This window comes from Peromyscus maniculatus, chromosome 8, assembly GCF_049852395.1.
Source record: "Peromyscus maniculatus bairdii isolate BWxNUB_F1_BW_parent chromosome 8, HU_Pman_BW_mat_3.1, whole genome shotgun sequence".
NCBI lineage: Eukaryota > Metazoa > Chordata > Mammalia > Rodentia > Cricetidae > Peromyscus > Peromyscus maniculatus.
This window is the reverse complement of record NC_134859.1, coordinates 44,676,023-44,699,155: the sequence shown is the minus strand read 5'-3', so window position 1 is coordinate 44,699,155 and position 23,133 is coordinate 44,676,023. Positions and strand designations below refer to the sequence as shown.

At 45.3% G+C, this 23,133-nt stretch overlaps 1 protein-coding gene across 7 annotated transcripts in view; it reads left to right on the top strand.

The window, feature by feature from the left end:
• Nucleotides 1-23,133, top strand: part of Tom1l2 (target of myb1 like 2 membrane trafficking protein) — a 126,772-nt gene that overhangs the window by 48,860 nt on the left and 54,779 nt on the right. For 6 of the 7 annotated variants that reach the window (XM_076542489.1, XM_042284132.2, XM_006973611.4 and 3 more), the window contains exon 2: nucleotides 19,712-19,796. In XM_076542489.1, coding sequence (XP_076398604.1) covers nucleotides 19,759-19,796 — 38 coding nt within the window. In that variant the 5' untranslated portion in view covers nucleotides 19,712-19,758. Of the gene's footprint in view, nucleotides 1-9,671; nucleotides 9,784-19,711; nucleotides 19,797-23,133 lie in introns of all 7 variants that reach the window. The other variant, XM_076542490.1, reaches the window with a different exon arrangement.

Sequence of the window (23,133 nt, the reverse complement as noted above, 5' to 3'; positions counted from 1 at the left end):
GGGGGTGGCAGCTTTATCCTTAAGAGAAGAGAATCAGTGCATTTATGAGAAGTTTGCTGTACTCAGGCCAGCCTAGGGACTTGCTGTTTCATATCTTTCTTTCTTTCCTTTGAGAACTTTATTTGCAATACATAAAAATAAATGAAAATGTTCAACTTAAATTGAGTATCACAAATGTAAGAAGGTACTGCTATCATCATTTTAAATAATTGGTATAATTTTTTTGTTGTTGTTCCTTTATCTGCCTTGCTATTTCTGATGGAAAAATTAAATGACTGTTTTTTTTCACATGAGGCCCTAGGTATGGTCACTACCAAATGTGTATGTCATGCACGTAACCCCTGCCACCTGCCCCCCTGTACCAGCTTTTCCTTTCCATACACGCTTGCCATTTTATTTCTTATTCTTTTGTTTGTTTGTTTTGTTTTTCAAGGTAGGGCTTTTCTGTGTAGCCCTGGCTGCCCTGAAGCTCACTCTATAGACCAGGCTGGCCTTGAATTTAGAGATCCACCTGCCTCTGCCCAGAGTGCTGGGATTGAAGGTGTGCATCACCACTACCTGGCTTATTTCTTGTTCTTTTGTAGTGTAATATCACTTTTTTAAAAAAAACTTTTACTTTTCTCTCATTTTATAACAGGTTTTGCCAGATGTGGCAGTGCATGTCTTTAATCCCAGCACTGGGGAGGTGGAGGCAGGTAGATCTCTATGAGTGTGAGGCCAGCCTGGTCTACAGAGCTAGTTCTGAGTTAGCCAAAGCTACATAGTGAGACTCTGTCTCAAAAAAAAAAAAAAAAAAAATTAAAAAAATCCCCTATCCCAGAACAAAAATAAAACAACAAAAGATTGCCTCTAAATCAAATACTTCTACATATTCATTATTTTCACCTTTTCCCTATTTCTCTGAAAGGCATTTTCCATTTACATCCTTTAAAAAATTAGTTTAGACTTTTTTCTTTACATCATTGCATAATGTTTCTCTCTGGTTTTTATAGCTACTTATAATGTCTGTATAATATCCAACTGAGTCACTATTCCATGATTTACTTAACCACCAATCTTCTGTTGAAGTTTTAAGAAATATATTTATTTATTATTTTATGTATATGTGTGTGTGTGTGTGCTTGAGTATATGTATGTGAACTACGTGAGTGCAGGTGCCCACAGAGGCCAGAAGAGGGGGTTGGATTCCCTGGAACTTGCAGTTGGTTGAAAATCACCCAAGATGGGTGCTGGGAACCAAGGTCGTCTGCAAAAGCAGCAATTACTCTTAACCACTGAGCCTTTTCATCTCTTCCACCCCTTTTGAGAAATTTTAAGAATTTTAAATAATACTACATTGATTATGTTCTGGGTAGTTTTTTTTCTTTTCAATAGCTTCATATTAAGATAATTTTTTTTCTTTTATTAGATAGGATTTCTCTGTGTAGCCCTGGATGTCCTGGAACTTGATTTGTAGACCAGGCTTGCCTTGAACTCACAGATATCTACCTGCCTCTGCCTTCCAAGTGCAGGGATTAAAGGTGTGTGTCATCATGCCTGGCTAAGATATAATTCTTATTCACTTATTTAAAGTATAGAGTTCAGTGGGTTTTTGTCTATTCTGAGTTGTACAATTATTACTACAGTTATGGAGGACATTTCCATCATTCATTCCATCACTCCCTATTCACATTCCTAGGCAATTGGTGACTTTCTTTCTGCCTCTGTAGATCTACCTGTGGTTACAAATTTAAAACTGAAGTCAGGTGTAGTGACGCATGCCTTTAATTGCAGCACTCGGGATAAAGTGCTCATGGAGGCCAGAAAAGGAAATGGAACTAGAGTCCCCTGGAATTGGAGTTATAGGTGGTTGTGAGCCATCAATGTGGAGGCTGAGAAATGAATCCGAGTCCTCTGCAAGAGCAAAAGTGATCTTAACTGCTGAGCCATCTCTCGACCCCATTTTAGCCATTTTTAAGTGTACCATTTATATTCTTGTGTGACCACCACCACCAAACATTTTCATAACTCCTTCATCTTTCTGCACTTACAGTCTCCTCAGTTTTTCTCCTAAGTTCCTGGTAACCAGCATTCTCCTTTCCCTCTGGCATCTGACAACCCTAGCCACTCCTTATAATTGAATCCACACAATATTTGTCCTTTTGTGACTGGTTCATTATACTTAGCATAATGTCCTCAAGGTTCAGCCATGGTATGGCACAAGTCAGAATGAGACCTTTTGGGGGCAGGGTCTCACTATGTAGCTCAGGATGGTCTGAAGCTTGTAGTCTTCCTGTGTCAACCTTCTGAGTGCTGGGATTATAGGTGTGCACCACCACACCTGGCTTCCATGTCTTTTTAGTGCTTAATGAGGTTCTTTTGTATGGATGTGCCATATTTGTTCCTGTTCTGCCCATGCAGTGGACATCTGGTTTTATACTTTCTGGCAATTGTGACAAATGCCACTGTCTTAGAGTTGCTATTGCTGTGATGATACACCATGATCAAAAGTAAGATGGGGAGAAAATGGTTTATTTGGCTTATACTTCCACATCACAGTTCATCATCAAAAGTATCACTACAAGAACTCAAGTAGGGTAGGAACCTGGAGGCAGGAACTGATGTAGAAGCCATGAAGGAGTGCTGCTTACTGGCTTGTTCCTCATAGCTTCCTCAGCCTGCTTTCTTACAGAACCCAGGATCAACTTCCAAGGGATGGCATCACTCACAGTGGATAGCTGGGTCCTCCCCCATCAATTACTAATTAAGAAAATGCCCCACAGGCTTTCCTACAGCCTGATCTTATGGAGGCATTTTCTCAATTGGAGTTCCCTTCTCTCATGACTCTAGCCTATGTCAAGTTGACATAAAACCACCCAGCACAGCCACCATGAACACTGATGAGCTAATTTATGTATAGAAATGCTTTCATTTCCCTTGGGTGCACTATTAAGAGTAGGATTGCAGAACTATGCATGACTTTACAAATACATCCTTAGTGTACTTATTTTATTTTTTCCTTAGTGTATTTATTTTTATTCTGAGTTTTGAAGAGATTATTAGGTCTAAGAATAATAGCCTTCTATGACCTCAGAAAGATTTTTATGTATTAATTTTTAAAAACAAAACCCCACCTCCTTTTCTGGCATATCCCTTGATACCTGTTGCCCAGATTGTTTTCAGAATTGTGAAATTCATGTTACCTTATCAAAGCATAATATGGTTCAATATGACCTTCCCAGAAGTGGGCGGTATTCTGTTCAAGATAAATGCTAATTTCAGTGTAAATGTTTAATTTCACTGTTTTGACTTGGATGTTTTTTTTTATTACTGACTGGTCTTCCTTTGTTGATTAGGTCTCTGAATGAATAACATTTGAGTTAATATCTGTTTCTTCCCAGATGTGTTGCTGTTGATGATGCCACAGGTACCTTTGGGTGCTGCTGATCCTGTAATAGGGGTACCCAGTTCTGAAGAGCAGCTCTTTGTAGGAGTTAGTTAAAGCACTCTGACATTAGTACGCACACCCAGCGCGAGCCCCTGGTAACTTCTGGAAGGCTTTGTCCTGGCTTGGAATTTCATAGTGGGTCTTTGAGGCAGAAAGTAAATCTTCCTGTCAGTTTGGTTCATGGTGATACTTTTGGCCCCTGGCTGCCTCATAGAGTTGGTTGGTCCCTGGCTAGCAGAGCATACTTAAGGTTTCTTCGCCCACTCCCTAGGTGGGAGTCAGGGCAGCTACCCTTTTCTACCACTGGGAGGCTGTGCTGCTGAAAGCCTTGGAGATATTCAGGCCTTTTTCTCTTGAATTCCATCTTTCCTCAAATCCAGTCCCTAAATACACATAAAGTGCAGTTCATAGGAGCGGGTATTCAGCTCAGTTGCAGGGTGCTTGTCTAAGACAGTCAGTACCTTGGCTTTAATCCCCAGAGAAATACACACACACACACACACACACACACACACACACACACACACACACACACAGAGAGAGAGAGAGAGACAGAGAGAGACAGAGAGAGACAGAGAGAGAGAAAGATCAACCTGTGTTCATAACATTATCTGTATTAGTCCAAAAGTTGATATATCTCGGTATGATGGAATATTTGGAGCAAAGACTCAATGGTAGTACTCTTGACTGGCTTGTGTTGATCCCCAGCACTGTCTCACTCCCTCTCTCCCCCTCCCTCCGTCCCTCACCCCCCCCCACATTATGATTCATATTTATTACACCCTATTATATTCGTGGTTTCATGTTTGTATCACTAGTTTGCCTAGTGTACTCTGAGGAGGTATTCCTGTTATGCCCACCTTTCAGTGACTAAACTGAGTTGGTGAGTATATGAAATGGGCCCAGTGTCACAGTGAGCCCAACTGCCTCCCTGTCTATCAGATTAGAAAGCATGCCCTCGACCAGTGTGGTGTCCTGGCCCCTTACTTCACTAAGCAGTTACAGTGACCTGTCCCTGCTTCTGTACCTGTCCTGAAAGGAACAAAAGAATTCTCAAGAGACATTTGTACCTCTCCCTTTGGCTGTCAGGAATATCGAGCTGGAGAAAGAAAAGGCTTCCTTGTGCAGCTGGAAGAAGAACTTGGCACATCTCTGATAACTTCTCAGACCACTTTGCAGAAAAGAAGCCAAGATACAATGGCAAGATCACCCTTGCTAAGGACTGCTTAGCTGGACATACCTTGTGCTCTAGTTAACTCTAAACTCATGTTAGGACTGTGCAGGTGGACCTGAGGGAGTGTCTCTGGACCTCTTTATTGGTCCCTCTTCCCAGAGTGGCCACACTGAATAAACCTCCTCTCTCTGCTTCTCACTGTTAGTTAGCTCTATAATTGGCCCACTGAGGATCACTGGATGAGCCTGGCGTGATGGGGCTGCGGGGTCTGCTCTGACCCTGACTCCAGTAGCACTTCCTGCTTACAGTCTGTATAGTGCAGCCACCGAGCTGTTCCCAGAGTGATGTGTCACAGGCACCCCTGTTGAAAGCCCCGGCTGCAGGAAGGGAAAAGACTCTTCTCAGTTGGTCTTCACTCTTTGCCTCCCTGACAGCTCTGCTCCCCGCTTCCCATCCTCCAAATTCCTGCTCTCCCACCTTTATATGTACCTCCTCTCCCTCTGTTGTCATTGCTAATCACCCCTCATCTTTGGGACTGCTGGTCTCTTTTTGTACACACACCCATGCTGACACTTGTCCCTCACGTCCTAGCTCTCTGCTTGCAAGTCTGTGGTCTGCTAAACTCCCTCAGCACAAAGGCTCTGTTCCCATCACAGCCTAGCACAGTGCCTGGCGGGAAGAGGCCGCTCAGCTTCATACATTTTGTTCGTTTGTTGTGTGCTGCTGGGCCGAACCTAGGCCTTCGGTATGTCAGGCAAGCAACTCTACCACCTACACTAGCCCTTCAGCTCATGTTTTGGACTTAAACCAGAAAGTCTCTAGGTGGCCTTTCTTATTTTCCTTCCCCAATGAATAGTACTCCTGACTCCCATGAGCGGAGACTGTAATTAGGCTATCTGGTGTCTTCTCTTAAAGAACTGTGCCCACTAGAGGCCCACGGGTGACGTATGTAGGACCGCGATGCACTCTGAAGAAGAAGTTGGCAGCCACGCCTGCAGGGGAAAGAGGAGACGCAGACAAGACGTCTGGGATGTCCCCTGCTCCCACACCAAGCTCTCCACTGGGCTTAAGCCAGAGCTCTGCCTGAGCACTGGCTTCCAGAGGACTTTTATTTTCTCAGTCAGCAGGAGAGAGCAGCCTATTTGGCTGGGGGAAGCCATCCTCCCAGCCTGCTGGCTTCTTCAGGGGCCCCTTCTCCTGGTGGCAGCTGGTGGCTGTGGTGGTGGCCACAGCGTTTCCAGCCCAGCCCTCCGGAGCCCTTTCTGTACTCGTCTACTCCCCACATAACACATTCCACCAAGTACAGAGAAGGGAGCTCATCAGACTTGTGACTGCACCCGGAGAACAGACCCCCCATGCGTTTGAAATCTGTGGATTCTCCTTAAGGGAATTCCAGTTGAAAAAGAACTTGGGTCAGCAGCCTTGGGCCTGTGTGGCTAACAAGCTCCTATTTTCTCTGTTGTTGGGCTGGCCTGAAGGGCCTCTTTGTTTGGGGTAGGGGTGGATGTGATGCCCTAATGAGGCCCTGTGGAATCCTGGCTCACACACAGCAGCCTGCGGGATGGAACTCTCCAGGCAGGAAAGCAAGTTGGTGAGTTTGTGGGTTTGTCAGGCTTTGAAGAACATGGAACAGTGTTAAAAGGGTGAAAACTAACTGGAGTATTGTATTCTGGGTTGGATTCAGCACAGAAAGGATGCAGAGCAAAGGTTGAAGAAATCTGAGCACTGTCTGGAGTTTAGCTAATAGTACTACACCGTGTTCACTTGGAAGTTTTGACAGATGCACGAGGGTTATATAACATGCTAACGTGGGAGGAAACTAACATGGCAATGTGGGACTGGTGGTGCAACTTTTCAGTAAACCAAAAATTACTTCAACATAGAAAGGTTATTAAGAAAGAAAAGGACAGGGGCAGCGCAGCACGTCCTCTGTACTTCTTAGACGGTCCGAGCCTCACCTGCAGAATTAGGAAGGCCGCTGCAGTCTGCCTCTTTGCCCCTGCTGTTCTTTGTTTGGGGACAGGTTGGGTTACAAGACCAGGTCCACCAGGAGGATGTGGGTCCTGTGGTTACCGGAAGCTCCTACCTCCTGCTGTGCATCATGGGACTGGTGACTTCCTAGGCCTCATTTTCTTCGTTTGTTAGAAGTTACAAACCTGACTGGAAAGGAAAGGGAGACTGAAACACCTAATGTATGTGGAAAAGCTGATGAGAGAGCTGAGGATGAACCCAGTGGTCACGCAGTTGCTCAGCATAGGCCATGTACAAGTTCCACCCCTGTGGCCCAGACTGAAGTGTGCTTGGTAAGCAGCAGTTTTTCATCGTCCTGTTTTTCTGTTGAAGGGATGAGTGTGCATTCCTTGAAGATTTAGATCAGTAGCTTTGAGGTCAGAAGGCTACCTTTGCCGGGGGTGGGGGGGTGGGGGGGTGGGTGTGTGGGTGTGGGTGTGGGATGGAGGTGGGGGGGTGGGGGGGTGTCTAACTGTGGGGACTAGCACTTACAATACTGTACCTCCTCTCCCTCCTGCCCACCTCCAAGGGCCGTGAAGTACAGCTCTTTTTACCAGCTGGTTCTAAATCCTTTAGGGGTTTAAATATTTAGATTCACTTTAAAAAATCGTGCTGCTGTTGCTCCTTCACCCTAAAGATGAAACGAGCCAAGTTTTGAGGCTCCTTCCTGCTAAGGGAGCTCTTTCTATGTCTTCCATAATGAGCCCTTCCTGCTCAGAAACCCAGAACTATGAAAAGGCTAAGGACATTTGGGAGCTGCTAGGCGCTTGAAGCTGGTGAGCTGTTCACCTGTAGGTGGCAGTGGTGACACATGAGTGCTGAAGGAGGTTTGGAGGGACTGATGCTGCCAGGGAGAACCTTCAGAAGAGGAGCAGGAAGAACAGAAGGATCAGCCCGTGGTACAGCTGTGGAGGAGGGGTTCTTTGGGGCGGGGGTCTGACAGGTGTTTTCTCTCTAGTATCTGGTTTCCCTTCAGGCAACACTGTGAAAGAAATTTGTTGTTACTGTATTTTGCAGATGTGGGAAAGGTCTTGTGACTACCCTGGGGTATCCCAGTCATGGGAAGGACCAAGACTGCAGAGTCTGAGTTCACTGCTATCCAAGGCTGCCACTGTGATGCATAAATGAAGTGCATTTATTCTGCCCTGAACTACCTAGTGCCTGCTACCCAGGGGGCAGCCACCCAGACCCTGCCACCTGGGGCCTGTGCAGAAATTGCAGTCAACACTTTACATTCAAGGGTCCTGGTAGTACAAGACCAGCCTCTTTCTTATGCAGGAGATAGGGTGGGATGGGAATTGTGAGACAGGCTCTCTGTGTAGCCTAAGCTGATCTTGAACTTGTGATCCTCTTGCCTCAGCCTCCCAATGCGGGAACTATAGGTATGTGCCACCATGTCCCGCAAGGTCAGCCACTTAAAGACACAAAGATACCCTCCTTCCATTCAACTTCAAGTGTAGGTAGGGTGGAGAATGTTCTGATGAGCCAGTAAGAAAGGTAGAACTTCTCAGAACACAGCATTGCCTGGAAAGCTCCATGGTGCTATGGCCCTTCAGAAGGCCCAAGTGAGGTGGGGGCTCTATAGTGGCTAGGCTGGAGCCAAGAGCCTAGGTCCAAGGTGAGCCTGGATCCCCATGTCACTGCTGCTTTCACCTCCAGCAGACACTCTGCTTCTCTGTGGACCAGAGCTCAGCTGAATCTCATCGTGGGCTCTCATGGTGTGGTTGTGTTTTAGGAAGTCTAGGCCAAAGATGATCATTCTCACAACTTCTATCCAAGAATTGGAAATGCTAGCTAGGATAGTTAAGGAACAAAAAGAAACATAAGACATCTAAATGGGAAATAAATAAATAAATGATGGGTCTTGGAGGGTTCAGAAACCCTGCCTTGGCAGCCATCAACACATGAAAGATGCTATCTGCTCTTCTCAAAGGGTTTCTGTGATCAAGACATCAATGAGTTTCTGAGGGGACATCAAAGTGGTCCATAGCACCCGTGGGAGATGGGACCTTTCCTGTCATCTCTGTCAGAGAGCCCAAGGATGGCAGGGACAGTAAGATTACTGTGGAGGTTGACAGGTGGAGGAAGATGAATGATGAAGACACAGCCTAGCCTCCTAGTTTCTTTTCTTGGGAGAGAGCAGACTTTTCCCGGCAGTGGAAGATCCATAAAGTAGATGAGTCTACAAGCAGACTTTTACCACTCGGTGCTTGATTTGTCTTTGAAAAGACCTCAGCAGTGAGCTTTATAATCCAAGGAAATACTGAAGTTCTTTTGAATTGTCGAAGCTAGTAAATTGGATTTTATTCTGTCACATATTTGTAAATTTTATTTTTATTATGTTTGTTCATTTGTGTGTAGGAGGCAGAGGATAGCTTGTAGGAGTCTGTTCTATCCTACCATGTGGGTCCCAGCGACCAAATTTAGATCTTCAAGCTTGGTAGCAAGCACCTTTACCCAACGGGCCATATCACCAGCCCTCTGTCACATACACTGAAGAAAAGTACACTACCAAACGTTTTCCCTCCCTCTGACAGCTGCTTCAATATTCTTGGGGTCTATTTTTATATAAATAGAGTTTTTGAAATGTGATTTATTTGAATATTAATTTTTTTCCCAATAAAGAATAAAATAATCATGAGTGTGTGTGTGTGTGTGTGTGTGTGTGTGTGTGTGTGTGTGTGAACATGGGAATGTATATGCCACACTGTGCATGTAAAGGTCAGAGGACCATTTTCAGGAGTTGGTTTTCTTCTTCCAAGAGTCTTTCTTGTTTCTGTCACGCTGAATACTCAAGACCTGCTGGCCTGTAAGCCTCTGGGTTTCTAGCCACTCCTCTGTGTCTGCCTCCCATCCTGCCGTAGGAATGCTCACCCCAAAATGAGACTTTGTGGGGGTGTGGCGGTTTGTATGCTGTGAACTACAAAACACTGCTGTAAGAAGCCAGGTATGGTTATGTGCAAAATGCTCACGAGGCTATGGGAGATCGCTTGGCCTGGAATGAAGGTCGTGTGCGTGGTAAGCAGTAATTTTCATTCTCTCCTGTTTTTCTGTTTAAAGGGATGAGTGTGCATTCCGTGAAGATTTGAGATCATAGCTTTGAGGGCAAGAGGCTGCTGTGGAGACTGACATCAGCACCATGCCACCTCTCCACCTCCTGTCCAAGGGCCAAGTACAGCTCTTTTTACTAGCTGGTTCTAAACTCTCTAGAGCACTGGTTCTCAACCTTCCAAAGGCTGCAACCCTTTAATACAGTTCCTCATGTTATGGTGACCCCACACACACCATAAAATTATTTTCGTTGCTATTTCATAATTATAATTTTGGTACTGTTATGAACTGTAATGTAAATATCTGATATGCAGGATATCTGATATGCGACTCCTGTATAAGGATCATCTGACTCCCCCAAAAAAGGGTTGAGACCCGAAGGTTGAGAACCACTCAACCTTCTGGAGGTTTATCTATTTAGAATTATTTTTAAAAAATGTGCTGCTGTTGCTCCTTCACCCTAAGGAGGAACAAGGCCAAGTTTAGGGACTTCTTCCTGCTAAGGGAGCTCTTTGTGGCATTGCCTGGATATGCCAGGGCAGCATATCAAGACTGTCTCAGAATGTCCAGACAAATAAACCATACACAGACATAGACACATAGTGTTGAAAGAAATTAAAGATAAAAATAAATGGACAGACAATTTTTAATTAAGTGGAGGGGAAGATAGTATAAAGATATTAATGAGTCTGGTGGTAGTGGTGGCATACACCTTTAATCCCAACACTCGGGAGGCAGAGGTAGGCAGTCTCTGAGTTCGAGGCCAGCTTGGTCTCTAGAGAGAGAGTTCCAGGACAGCCAGAGTGACATAGTGAGACCCTGTCTTGAAAAAACAAAAAACAAAAAATAAAAACCAAAACCAAACCAAACTAAAACCCAAACAACTCCCACCCAAAAGAGAGTATAAATTGTAAGCCTTAGAAGAAAACAGGAGAAAAATCATATTGATTTAACAAGTATTTCTTGGATCTGACACCAAAAATACAAGCAACAAGAGAAAAAAAAAATAAATGTGACTTCATCAAAATGCAAAGTTTTGGTTGAGTGTGGTGGTGTACAATTATAATCATAGCACTCAGAGGATCCCAAGTTCTAGTCCAGCCTATGCTATATAATGAGATTCTATCTCAAAAAAAAAAAAACTTTTTATGTGTTAAAGAATATTTTCAAGAGAATGAAAAGTCAACCTACAAAAAGTAGAGGCAATATTTGCAAGTAATATATCTGTTAATGAATTAATATTTAGAATATGTAAAGAAACTTCAAAACTGAACCATAGAAAAAACCAAACTACCCAATTAAAAGAAATGGGCAAAGAACTTTAATGGACGTCTCTCCAAAGAAGATGCACAAATGGCTGGTAACTATGTGTTTACATGAACAGATGTTCAACATCACAAATTGCCAGGGAAATGCAAATCTAAACTCAGGATTCTACTTCACATTTGCTAGGATTACATGATTGATCTCAGTTCTGCTTCAAAGGCTTGGCTATTTACTCAGTGTTGTCCCATCTGGTAACAAAACCCAAGTTTGGATGTGGTGTTGTTCATCTTAGACAAATTCTGAAACTGCCCCATCATAACTCAGTTTATGAGAGAAGGCCCATCACCTTTTAAACAAAATTTCCTTGAATCCATATCTATTGTGCTAGTTTCTTGGTCAGCTTGACACAAACTAGAATCATCTGAGGAGAGGGAACCCATAGGATCAGGCATTTTCTTGATTAATGGTTGATGAGGGAGGGCCCAGTTCACTGTGGGTAAGCACTACACCTGGGCAGGTGGGCCTGGATATAAGAAAACAGGCTGAGCAAGCCATGAGGAGCAAAGCAGTAATTAGTGTTCTTCCATGGCTTCTGCTTCTGTTCCTGCCTTTAGGTTCCTGCCCTGAGTTCCTGTTCTGACTTCCCTCAGTGATGGAGTATGGCCTGAAAGATAGAAGCTGAAATAAACCTTTTCCTCCCCAAGTTGGTTTTGGTCACTGTGTTTTGTCACAGCAATAGAAATCAAACTGAGACATGTAGTGGTACTCAAATGATAGATAAATGGCCCCTGTATAAATAGGAACTGGACTTGTTTTTTATATAGTATTAGAACTCATGCATCCAAATCAAAGCTGTACTTACCAGCAGTGAAAGCATGTTTGACATATAGGATATATAGCTGGTTCCTAAAACTTGCACAGATGTATTCACTGGACTAATAAGAGTAATTGTTTTAGTTATCACTTATTTTTTCCAGAAAGAGTATCTCCGCTAGGCAGTGGTGGCGCATGACCTTAATCCCAGCATTCAGGAGGCTGAGGCAGGTGGATCTCTGTGAGTTTGAAGCCAGCCTGGTCTACAAAGTGAGTTCCAGGATAGCCAGGGCAACACAGAGAAACCCTATCTTGAAAAACAAAACAAAACAAAAGAGTATCTCTATCTTTTCACCCTTCCTTTTCATCATGCATGGTTCCAATAGACCCTTCACCACCAGACAAAGTTCAGCCACTCGTAGGTGGTGAGATTCCACCCTTCCGATGAGCATAGAACCAAATAGGAACTTGAGGCACTCTTAATCAGGGTCCACAGAAGGTACAAATGTGACAGGCACAGAGGCAGGCAGTGCTGGATCCTTGTGTATAAGATGAGGAATGGATGAAAAAGTACTTTAACATCACTAAGATTAAGAGCCAGATGGGACCGTATGGTGCCCTGCCTGTCAAGGAGTCTTGTAGGAAGGCAGCTGGTAAAGACAGGTAAAGACGGGCACCAGAAGGAATGGTACAAGGCCCCCTATCATTTTGAGCTGGAAGACAGTGAAGGCAGAGGCTCTGGAGAGGTAGAGGCCTCAGTCCCACAGGATCCTGCAGCCCAGGGCTCCTCAGAGGCAGAATAATGTCAGTTCACAAAGCCTCACCATGAAATGATCTGAGTGTGTAGTCCCTGCTTTTCCTGAGGTGTCTCAGTACCTCACTCTGGGGTCACACACAGAGGAGGCACATCTGTGGCTTTACTCTAGCAGCTGCCTCAGCAGGAGGCTCATCTTGAAGCAAGGGAACCTGACTGTGAGACTGTACTTTTGACCTTTCCAAGCCAGCCTGGTGAGAGAGAGAGAGGCTCCCTGGGCGGGGACACTTGAGCACATCACAGAACTTGGGTTATACACACCAAGCTTGCCCTTTGGTAAAGCCACAAGGGACACAGATTGGGAGGCTTTATAGAGGAAATACTAAATCAATGAAGCATCATTTCTAAGTTTGGTTTAGCGGCAGAATCCATTAACCTTATATTCACCCTCTCCCTTCCTCTAATAGTACCAGTAAGGGGTTCAAAGGCATGGCAACTTATTCTCAGGGTCAGCACGCTTATTTCAGTTACTGGGATTTTGAGATTTTCAACGAAATGATACTCTGATTAGAAGGAACAACCCCAAAAGAAGCCTCCTTTATTCTTGCTTCTCCGGAAAGCCACGCCTGCTGAAGCCACGAGGGAATGGAGGCTGACAAAGTACCTCAGTAAATTCTTATTTTTCTTTTCATAAAAGAATTTCCATCAAATGGGAACAAAGTTGTGTCTGGCTGATTCCGGGACCGAGGCCACTCAGTGTGGCCTCCCTTATTTAGTCTGGTCTCCAAGCCAGACAAGAGCAAAGTTCATTTCTTTTGACACGTAAATTGTCAAATCCTAAAATAAAACCTGATACTATGGTAGAAACCCAGTCCTCCAGGGAGCACTGGGCAAATCCTTCTTGCTAGCCATGAGCTGGGATGGATTAAAAACTAATACAACAGCGCCCGTGGTTGCAAAATGGTGAACTTCCCAGTGCCATGCTAATGGCCAGAAGCTGGAATGAACAGAATAAGGCAATCGTGCACATTCCACCATATCACCCTAATATTGTTGCCATAGCATTTGTTTCATTCAGGAAAGACTACCTGGACCTGGGCCAGGATCTCCTCAAGCCCTGACCCTGACAGCAGTGTTCATACTCTCGGGAGCATGGTTTCCTTCCCTACCCACCGCTGCCATCATTCAGTCCTCAGGCAGCCCTGCTGGGGCGCTCACAGAGGGTTGGCTTCTTGGCTGCCATATCTACACTTGGATGCTATATATACAGACTTCAGAGGCGCCGGCACTAGAAGGCCAAAGAGTACTGGTTTAGCATTTTGCATTCAGCGACATTCTTTTGGTGAGTCTGGGGAAGAAAACAGCCAAATTACCTCCCCAGTCAGCAAGTGTGGGCAGTAGCCCAGAGTTATCAGAACAAAGAAATAGCATTCAGGGCACTCCAGGCCAACTTGGAGAAAGAAGAAAATGGGGTTTCGGTGGGTAGGAAGCGCATTGGGTAACAGGTCCAGTAGTGTGCAGTGAACTTCCTGGATTATTGTTGCTCTCAGTGGGTAGGAGTAGCCTCTATGAAGCAGGTGTTCCACACAGCTGTTGGTGGCTCCTGCTTCAGCTTTCTGACATTCTTTGTGAATGTTAACTGCACAAGTTCCATTTCCATTGAAGAGACAAACTTTTAACTTCTTAGTCCTGCTTTATGGGTTCTTTTCTACAGCCCCTGTCTGTACCCTTCCCTTAAAAGGAAGGCAGCAGCTAAGTGTGGTGGCACATGCACTGAGTCCCAGCACTCGGGAGGGGGAAGCAGGTGGATTTCTGAGTTGGAGGCCAGCCTGGTCCACAAAGTGAGGTCAGGACAGCCAAGGCTATAGGGAAACCCTGTTTTGAAAAACAAACAAACAAAAACAAAGCCAAAAGGTAGACAGCAGAGCCAGAAGAAGGTTCAGAAAGTGCCCTCTGACCAGGCTACAGATCCAGCGCAGTCCTTTCTACAACTTGAAGGCAAAGTAAAGCCACATGGTCTAAATGCCATTTCTCAAGACTGACAAGGGCCTGAGTTGTCTCACACACCATTTTGGAAGCTAAGAGGAAGTAAATGATCAAGACACCCACATTGACAATCCAGCCTAGGTGCTCGCAGAGGATGGCCACACACTCTGGGTGGTGTGATACCTGTACCCTAGTGCCAAGGAGGAGGATGCATCTGCTCCTCACCACACAGTGACAGTCTCTGCATACAGGGCAGTGAGAGTGCACGCCTAGAGGAGAGTGCGGGGTCTGCCTCTCACCGCCCAGCAGCTATAGAGCGCACCAGCGGAGGCTGCAGACTACAGCAGTGGACTGTTTCACCATGAGGCTTTCCAGAATGGTGGCTGAGTACCTCCATTCGTCAGTTCAGAACCTTTGGGTGTGTGTGTGTGTGTGTGTGTGTGTGTGTGTGTGTGTGTGTGTGTGTGTGTGTGTGTTCTGGACACTCTCCAGAAAGGTCTCATGCTGGGGACTGCTAGCTTAGAGGAGGGAATGTGACCCTAGGCCTTCATCAGACCTAAATGTGTCGCGTCGCTCCCCAGTGCTAGACTCTGGTGATATGGTAGTGTTTCAGTCTAGGCGTCTTGATCAGGTTCGTTTTCTCTGCCAGTTAAAGAATTAAATGGCAGGAAAAACCTCAGGTGTGGCAGGTAGCAGTAGAGACGTCTCAAGCACTGCAAAAGGATCAGCATTTAAAGGACGTGGTTTATTGTGGATGAGGAAACACACATGGGTAGCCAACACACTGAGTGAAAGACTCCCTGCCAAGCAGAAGGGTTCTCGGAAAGTCAAAAATTCAGTCTCTTCTTGAGGGCTGGGTTATTTTATTTTTTTTTGTTTTTGTTTTTTGAGACAGAGGTTCTCTGTGTAGACCTGGCTGTCTTGGAACTCACTCTGTAGACCAGGCTGGCCTGGAACTCACAGAGATCAACTTGCCTCTGCCTCCTGAGTACTGAGATTAAAGGTGTGAGCCACCACCTCCAGAGGGCTGTATCAGCAGGGGGCCTGATGGCGGGAGACAAAAGCTGCCAGGCTTTTGTCTTAAGTAAGAAGGTTAAGGTAGAAGCCGCCATCTTGGAAATTCACTACCTTTATTACCTAGCCGTGGCCCCTATCCCTGTCTGTCTGTCTACCAGAGTCTGTCTAACGCCTGGTCCCTCATTAGAAAAAGGTGAAAGAGAGTATTCTTTGCTATCGTGGGGGCTCACAGCCCAGAGAAAAAAGGCATCAAGTAACTGAGGGTCTAGTTCTGATCCTGAGCCCATTTCTCCTGAGTCTTATGTTTCCTGCCAACAGACCCCAGTTTGATGTTCTCTCCAACCAGGGAGCCCATTGATCTAGCTATACTTTTTCTTCCTTTCTGGGTGATTTAAAGTGAATCAATCTCTCTCTCTCTCTCTCTCTCTCTCTCTCTCTCTCTCTCTCTCTCTCTCTCTCTCTCTCTGTGTGTGTGTGTGTGTGTGTGTATGTGTGCGTTTGGTTATGAATATGTGCATCTGAGTTGCAAATGCCCATGGAGGACTGAAGAGGGTGTTGGATCCTCTGAAGTGGGAGCTGTGAGCTGCTTGCTGCTTGACCTGGGTATTGGGAAGCAAACTGGAGTCCTCTGGAAGAGCAGTGATGCTGCCATAGTCCCTGTTCTATTGTTGTAAAGAGACACCACGACCAAGGCAACTTTAAAGAAAGCCTTTAACTGGGGCCTTGCTTACCGTTTTAGAGGTTCAGTCCATTGTCAGCATGGTGGGGAAATGGTAGCACACGTGTTGCTGGAGCAGTAGCTGAGAGCTGCATTCCAATCCACAGACCTAGAGAGAGAGCCTGTGTCTGATAGGACTTTTGAAACCTCAGAGTCCGCCCCCAGTGACACACTTCCTCCAACAAGGTCACACCTCCTAATCTTGCTCAAATACCGCCACCCCCTGTGACTAAGCATTCCAATATATGAGCTTCTGGGGACCGTTCTTGCTCAAACCACCACATGCCCTTTCTCCAGCCCCTGGATGATTTTTTTTTTTCTGTTTTTGCAAGACAGAGTCTCTCTGTGTGACCCTGACTATCCTGAAACTCTCTCTGTAGACCAGACTGGCCTCAGACTCCGAGATCCACCTGTCTCTGCCTGGGATAAAGGTGTGTGCCACCACTGCCCAGCTTGGATGATGTTTTTTAAAGTTGTTTTATGTATGTGTAACAAAATGTACCATTTTAGCCATTTTGAGCATACAGTCCTGTGGCATTAAGTGCATTCGCATTGTGCAACCACCGCTACCGTCCATCTCAAAACTCTCTCATCTTCCCAAACAGAAACTCTGAACTTACTGAACACAACTCCCCATTCTTCAGTCCCTCGCAGTCCCACTCTGCCTCCTGACTCCGATGGTGACTACCCTAGATGCCTCACAGGAGTGGGATCTTACATAGCTTGTCCTTTGAACCTGGCCTCTTTCACTCAGAGCGGTGTCTTCAAGGTTCACTGATGCTGTAGCAGGCGCCAGAGTTTCCTTCCTCTGTACGATTGACGAGTCTATTGTATGTACATTTTGTCTCTCCATTAACCTGTGGGTGGGTAACTAGTCAGCTTTCACCTTTAGAATAGTGTAGATAATTCTGCTGTGAACATAAGTTTACATGTGCCTCTGGGAAAGGAAGTACCCAAAACAAAATTTATGGATTTTATGCTTAGTTTTTTGAGGATCTACAATACTGTTTCTATAATATCTGTACTATTTTACATTCTGAATAGAGAAGGGTGACAGTTTCTCTGCATCTTTACCAACACTTATTATGTTTTTAATATAATAATTAGAATGGAGAGATGACCCAGTGGTTGTTAAGAGCACAGACTGCTCTTCCAGAGGACCAGGGTTCAGTTCCCAGCACCCATATGGTACCTAACAACCATCTGTGACTTTAGCTGCAGGGGATCTGATGCCTAGGTACTACATACATGTGGTACAAAGACATTCATGCAGGCAAAGTACTCAGAAACAATAAAATAAAATAAAATCTAAAAAAAAAGTTTTGGGGGCTAGAGGGATGGCTCAGTGGTTGGGAGCACTGGCTGCTCTTCCAGAGGACCCGGGTTCAATTCCTAGCATCCACGTGGCAGCTCAAGGCTGTCTGTGATTCCAGTTCCAGGTCACCCGACACCCATTGGCAAAAACACCAATGCACATAAAATAAAAATAAATTAAAAAAAATTTTTAAAAAAAGTTTTTGTTGTTATAGTAGTGTTAGGGACTAGACCCAGAGCCTCACAAATGCTAGGCAAGCTTTTTACCACTGAACTATGTCTCTAGTCCAAAGATACACAGTCCAGGACATCTCTAACTCATAATCTTGTTGCCTCATCCTCATCAGTATTTACCACAACTGGCTTATTGCAGTTTTGATCTGTATTTCCCTAATGTAAATATATTTGATTATATAGTTCTTATATGATCATTTACATAATATTATATAATGATATAAATATATTTCTTGTTGGGAGAAGTGCCAATTTGGATTCTTTCCTCTGTTGTTGTTGTCGTTATTTGTTTGAGATTCTATAGCCCAACCTGGCTTCAAACTCATGATCCTCCTGTCTCACCTTTCTTAGGATTATAGGCATATGCCATCATGTCTGGCACCCTTTCTCTCTCATTCATATATATATGAATATATATATAGAAGTTTTGTTGTTGAGTTGCAGGGTTCCTTATATTCTGGACATTTACATTTTATCATATGTATGATTTTTCAAAGACTTTCCCCCATTCTGTAGGTTGCCTTTCTTCTCTGTTTTCGTCTTTAATGCATGGAGAGGGCAGGGTTTGGTGTGCTGAGATTAGATCGAGGGTCTGTGAAGGAAGTTACCTGCTACTCAGCTCTGCCACTGAGCTGCATCTCTAGCCCCAGAAGTTCTTAATATGGATTAGTCTAGTGTCTTTAGTTTCCCTTTTGTTGCCTGTGCCGTTAGTGTTAGATCCATGAAATCATTGTCAAACTATGTGTCATGGAGCTTTACCTCTGCTTTCTTCTAAGAGTTCTATAGTTTTCAACACTTGTGTTCCCATCTTTAATAAATTTAGAGTTAATATAGTATAAGAAAAGTGTACAACTTCATCTTTTTGCATATGGAAAGCCATTTTTAAAACAATTATTTTACTATGTTTTGCCTGCATGCTTGTCTGTGTGCCGTGTGCATGCCTCATGCCTAGGGAGGTCAGAGGAGGCCATTTGATCTCCTGGAACTGGAGTTACAGGTGTTTGTGATGTGCCACGAGGATGCTGAGAATGGAACCTGGGTTCTCTGGAAGAGCAGCTAGTGTTCCCAACCACCATCCCTCCAGCCCCGAGAGCCATTTTTTCAATACCAGGGTTGTCCTTTCTCCATTAAATGATCAAAAGGTTGTTACATGTCAAGAACCAGCACCATGTGTTTCAGTTAATGAGCTTTATGTCATTGTGACAAATGGTGTCAGTTCAAGGTCAATTGGCTCTGTTGGTGGGAAATATGTGGGTGAGCAAAACTGCTCCCTATGGCATCCAGGGAGCAGAGAGTTTCCCAAATCCTTTCCAAGAGCATGTTCCTAATGACCTAGCTACCGTTCACACAGCTCAGCCTCCTACAGGTGCCACCACCTCCCAGTGGTACCAGAGACTGGCAACCAAGCTCTTAGCCTCAGGTTTTTGTGGAGTGGAGGGGTGGGGGAGGATTAAGATCCAAACCATGATGCCATACCCGCAGCAGCTTACAGGATTTTCCCTTCTTCCTTCTTCTCTTCTGAGATGCAGTTTTAACTACTGCAGTTGGTTTTTCATAGTTATAATAGCGGATATCTATCTGTAGAGGACAGGCTGTGTGCCAAGCTGTATTCTAAAGGCTTACACATATTAGGCCATTCTGATAGACTGTATGCTCAAGGCTTACCAGGTTTGCCACCTTCAGGCTGATTCACTTGCCCAGAGCTACACAACTAGTCAGTGGTGGAGCCTGTGTTCTAGCTCAGTGGTTTGGCCCTGGGATCTGGGGCCTCCAGTGGCTCAGGCCTCCTAGATACGGGATTTGGAGGCTGGACAACCTTGGGCTTAGAGTGCTCCTGGACATTCTCTTGTGAAAGCAGCAGCCCCAGAAGTGATGCTTCTGGTCTCTTTCCTTCCAGGGCTCCCTATTCCAGGAGATCTATAAAGCGGTTTCTTTCTAATTTCACAGAGAAGGCCACGGATGGCTCCCTGCAGAGTGAGGATTGGACACTGAACATGGAGATCTGTGACATCATCAATGAGACAGAAGAAGGGTATGTTTTCCTGGGGAACTTCTCCATTTGGGCAGGATGTCCTACACAGCTTGCCGGGGTTCAGTGTGGTGGGTTCAGCTCTGGTGGGTTGGTTTGTTTGTTTTGTTTTATTATTACTGTTATTTTCAAGATACTTGATTTGGCCTTAATAAGCTGAAATTCAGTAAGTTGTCTTTTTCCTTCCCACGCCACCCTCCCGCCATGTCCCCAGTGGCAGTGCTCCAGTTAGAGAAGTGACGTCTCCCTATCATCTGCTTTGAATCATGGGTAGAAATGGAGCTTCTTGGTTACCTGTATTAAACATCACCTCTCCCTGCTCTTCCTCAGACCCTGCTTCCATGTTACAGACACATGGGCCATCTAGACCCTGGGTTGCTTTCTAGGGTGCCATGGAAGAAGGCCCAGGGTGTAATCAGACCCAGGAATGACAGAGGGGCACCCATGGCTCAGAGTAGCTGAGCATGCCTAGCGTGGGTCGACTTCACCTGCGGCTTGCCCTCTTCCCTTTCTGCACCGCTGAGCTGCTTCTTGGTGTTGTTATGTGCCATATCCTCCTCCTCTAGAGCTCCACTGCTTTTGTACTCCTTATAGGCTAGTCTGGTTTGGGGTTTTGTCCACACCACAGACACCCCATTTACTCTTACTATGCTCTCTCCACTCCAGAGTGTTGAAGAGAACAGTTGGGACCCAGGCAGCCTAGGCTTGTACATTGGTGCTGTTACTAGTTACTAGAGAACTCACTAGTTCTCACAAGTCAGTCCTGATCCTTCATTCATCAGACCCTTACAGTGTCTGCCTTTTGCCAACACAGTTGTCAATAAGGAGGGCACAGCAGTGAGCAAGACACAATCCCTCCCATTGGGGAGCTGCTAGACTGGAACAGGGAGGCAAAATGTAAACAGGACAAACCACATAAGCTGATCAGGTGGGCTGAGCACTATGGGGAGGATCTGGGCAGAGAGGTGGCATGGTGTGGCTTTAATTTTGAATAGTCATCCCATGTTCAGAATGGGCTCACCAGGGCAGGCCAAAGACAGAGCAGATAAAGATAAACCAGTAGGGGTTTATTACAGTCATCCTGTTGTGGATTGATGGTAAGCTGGATTGGAATGGAGGTAAAGATGAGGGGAGGTGTCATTAGATTCTGGTGAGATTCAGAAATTAAAGCTATAGAATTTGCTGAGGTGGGATTTGAGCAAAATGTCAAGGGTAACATCATGGTTTGGGACCTACAAAGCAGAGGGATGGAGCCGCTAGTGCTGAGGTGGGGCAGGCAGAGAACAGCTCTTGATCTGAGCTTAGGAGATTGTGTGACCCACCCACTAGGGCTCATCTGGGGGTGCTGGGGGCTGTGGCCCGGCCTGTGCCCAGTATGGCCTTCCCCAGGGAAAAGTGCTGCAGATGCCTTCTAAAGGGGCCGGGGGTGAGCTCGGCTTCTGGACTGGCAGGAAAGAAGTGTGACTTGTACTCAGGGTGGCATAAGAAGGGATCCAGGTGGCCTGGGTCACGTGGTGAAGAGGGAGTGTTGGGAAGAATGGCTCGGGTTGGCTTTTCTTCTGCACATTTCCCTGAGAAGTGTCTTTGTTCCTCCCTCTACCTCCCATGCAGTTCCCGACGCATATTTCAGCAGGTGACTTGCTCACTAGCAAGCTTTCCAGAGCATTCTTTAAGTTTAGCATAAAACCCTCAACCACACACCTTTGCAGCCCTTCTTCAGACCCTTCAGCCTCATTAATTTTCTTTTAGCACCTTGAATTCTCACATTTTTGTCCCCACTCAAATATCTGATGTGCACTGAGCGCAGAAAACCCAAGAATCCTGGGATCTTCTTTCACGGTGTGAGAGACTGGGGACCTGCTTTCTCAGTCACAGCTCACCGAAGACCTGGCTGCCCATTTCCCAGTGGGCTAACCTCTTGTTCATGTGTGTTGGAATGACAGTGCGTGATTCTTGAAGAGTTTGTGTGCTTGCCTCTGTTGTAAGGTGTCTGATGAAATCCCTCCCACATGGGGGAAGAGAAAACAAAACACCACACACACACACACACTCACATTCACACACACACACACACACACTCACATTCACACACTCACATTCACACACACACATATACACACACTCACATTCACACATTCACATTCACACACACATACACACACTCACATTTACATACACTCACACACACACACTCACACACACATACACTCTCTCACACACATACACACTCACATTCACACACACACACTCACATACACACATACACTCTCACACACACACATGCTCACACACACACATGCTCACACACACACATGCTCACACACACATACACTCACACACACACACACACACACACACACACACACACACACACTCACACTTCCTTCTCCTTCCTGTTCCTGGCCGAGGGCTCCTCAGTGCTGTTGTCATGTTTCTCCAGCCGGTCTTCCTGTCACTATGTGCTTCCCGTCAGTTATTAGATCTCAACACAAATTTCACTGTTGACCCTTCCCTCTAGACTTGTCATATTGTGTGGTATTATACTTGGGCTACAAATCTTTGTGATGCCTTTTCATGTCTGCCTTGCCCCACAACCTACTAATCTGTACACTTCATGAGGGTAGGAATTCCATATGTTACACTCACTATTTCATCTCTCCCACAACACAACTTACACATTCTCTCTCTCTCTCTCTCTCTCTCTCTCTCTCTCTCTCTCTCTCTCTCTCTCTCTCTCTCTCTCTGTGTGTGTGTGTGTGTGTGTATGTGTGTGTCTGTCTCTGTCAGTCTCTGTCTCTCTTTCTGTGTGTGTGTGTGTGTGTGTGGTCTCATGTATCTGAGGCTGACCTCAAAGGTGCTATATAGACCTCTAATTTCTGATCCTCCTGCTTTACCTCCTGAGTATTAGGATTATGGGTGTGCGTTATCACACCTGGTTTATGCAGTGCTGGGGACCAAACCCAGGACTTCGTGTATGCTAGGCAAGCACTCTACCAATTGAGCCACATCTCAGCTCCATAATCAGCTCTTAATAAATATTTTAAAGTGTGTAAAGAATTGATGAAGTCCCTAAGGCAGTCTGACGAGAATGCAAGCATGTAAATATAATCATAACACAGCATGACAAGGACTGAGACAGAGACAGAGAAACAGAGCAAGAAAAGCTGCATATAGCTACAGAGACAGACATGTGCAGGGACTCCCAGCCAGCCTGGGGGTGGTCTGAAGCAAAAGCCTTTTTTGAAGGAGGTGATACTTTAGTAGACTCTTACAGTATACTTGGATTTTAGCAAGACGAGACAGGTGGATGACAGGGAGAAAGGTGGAACCTCTAGGCTAG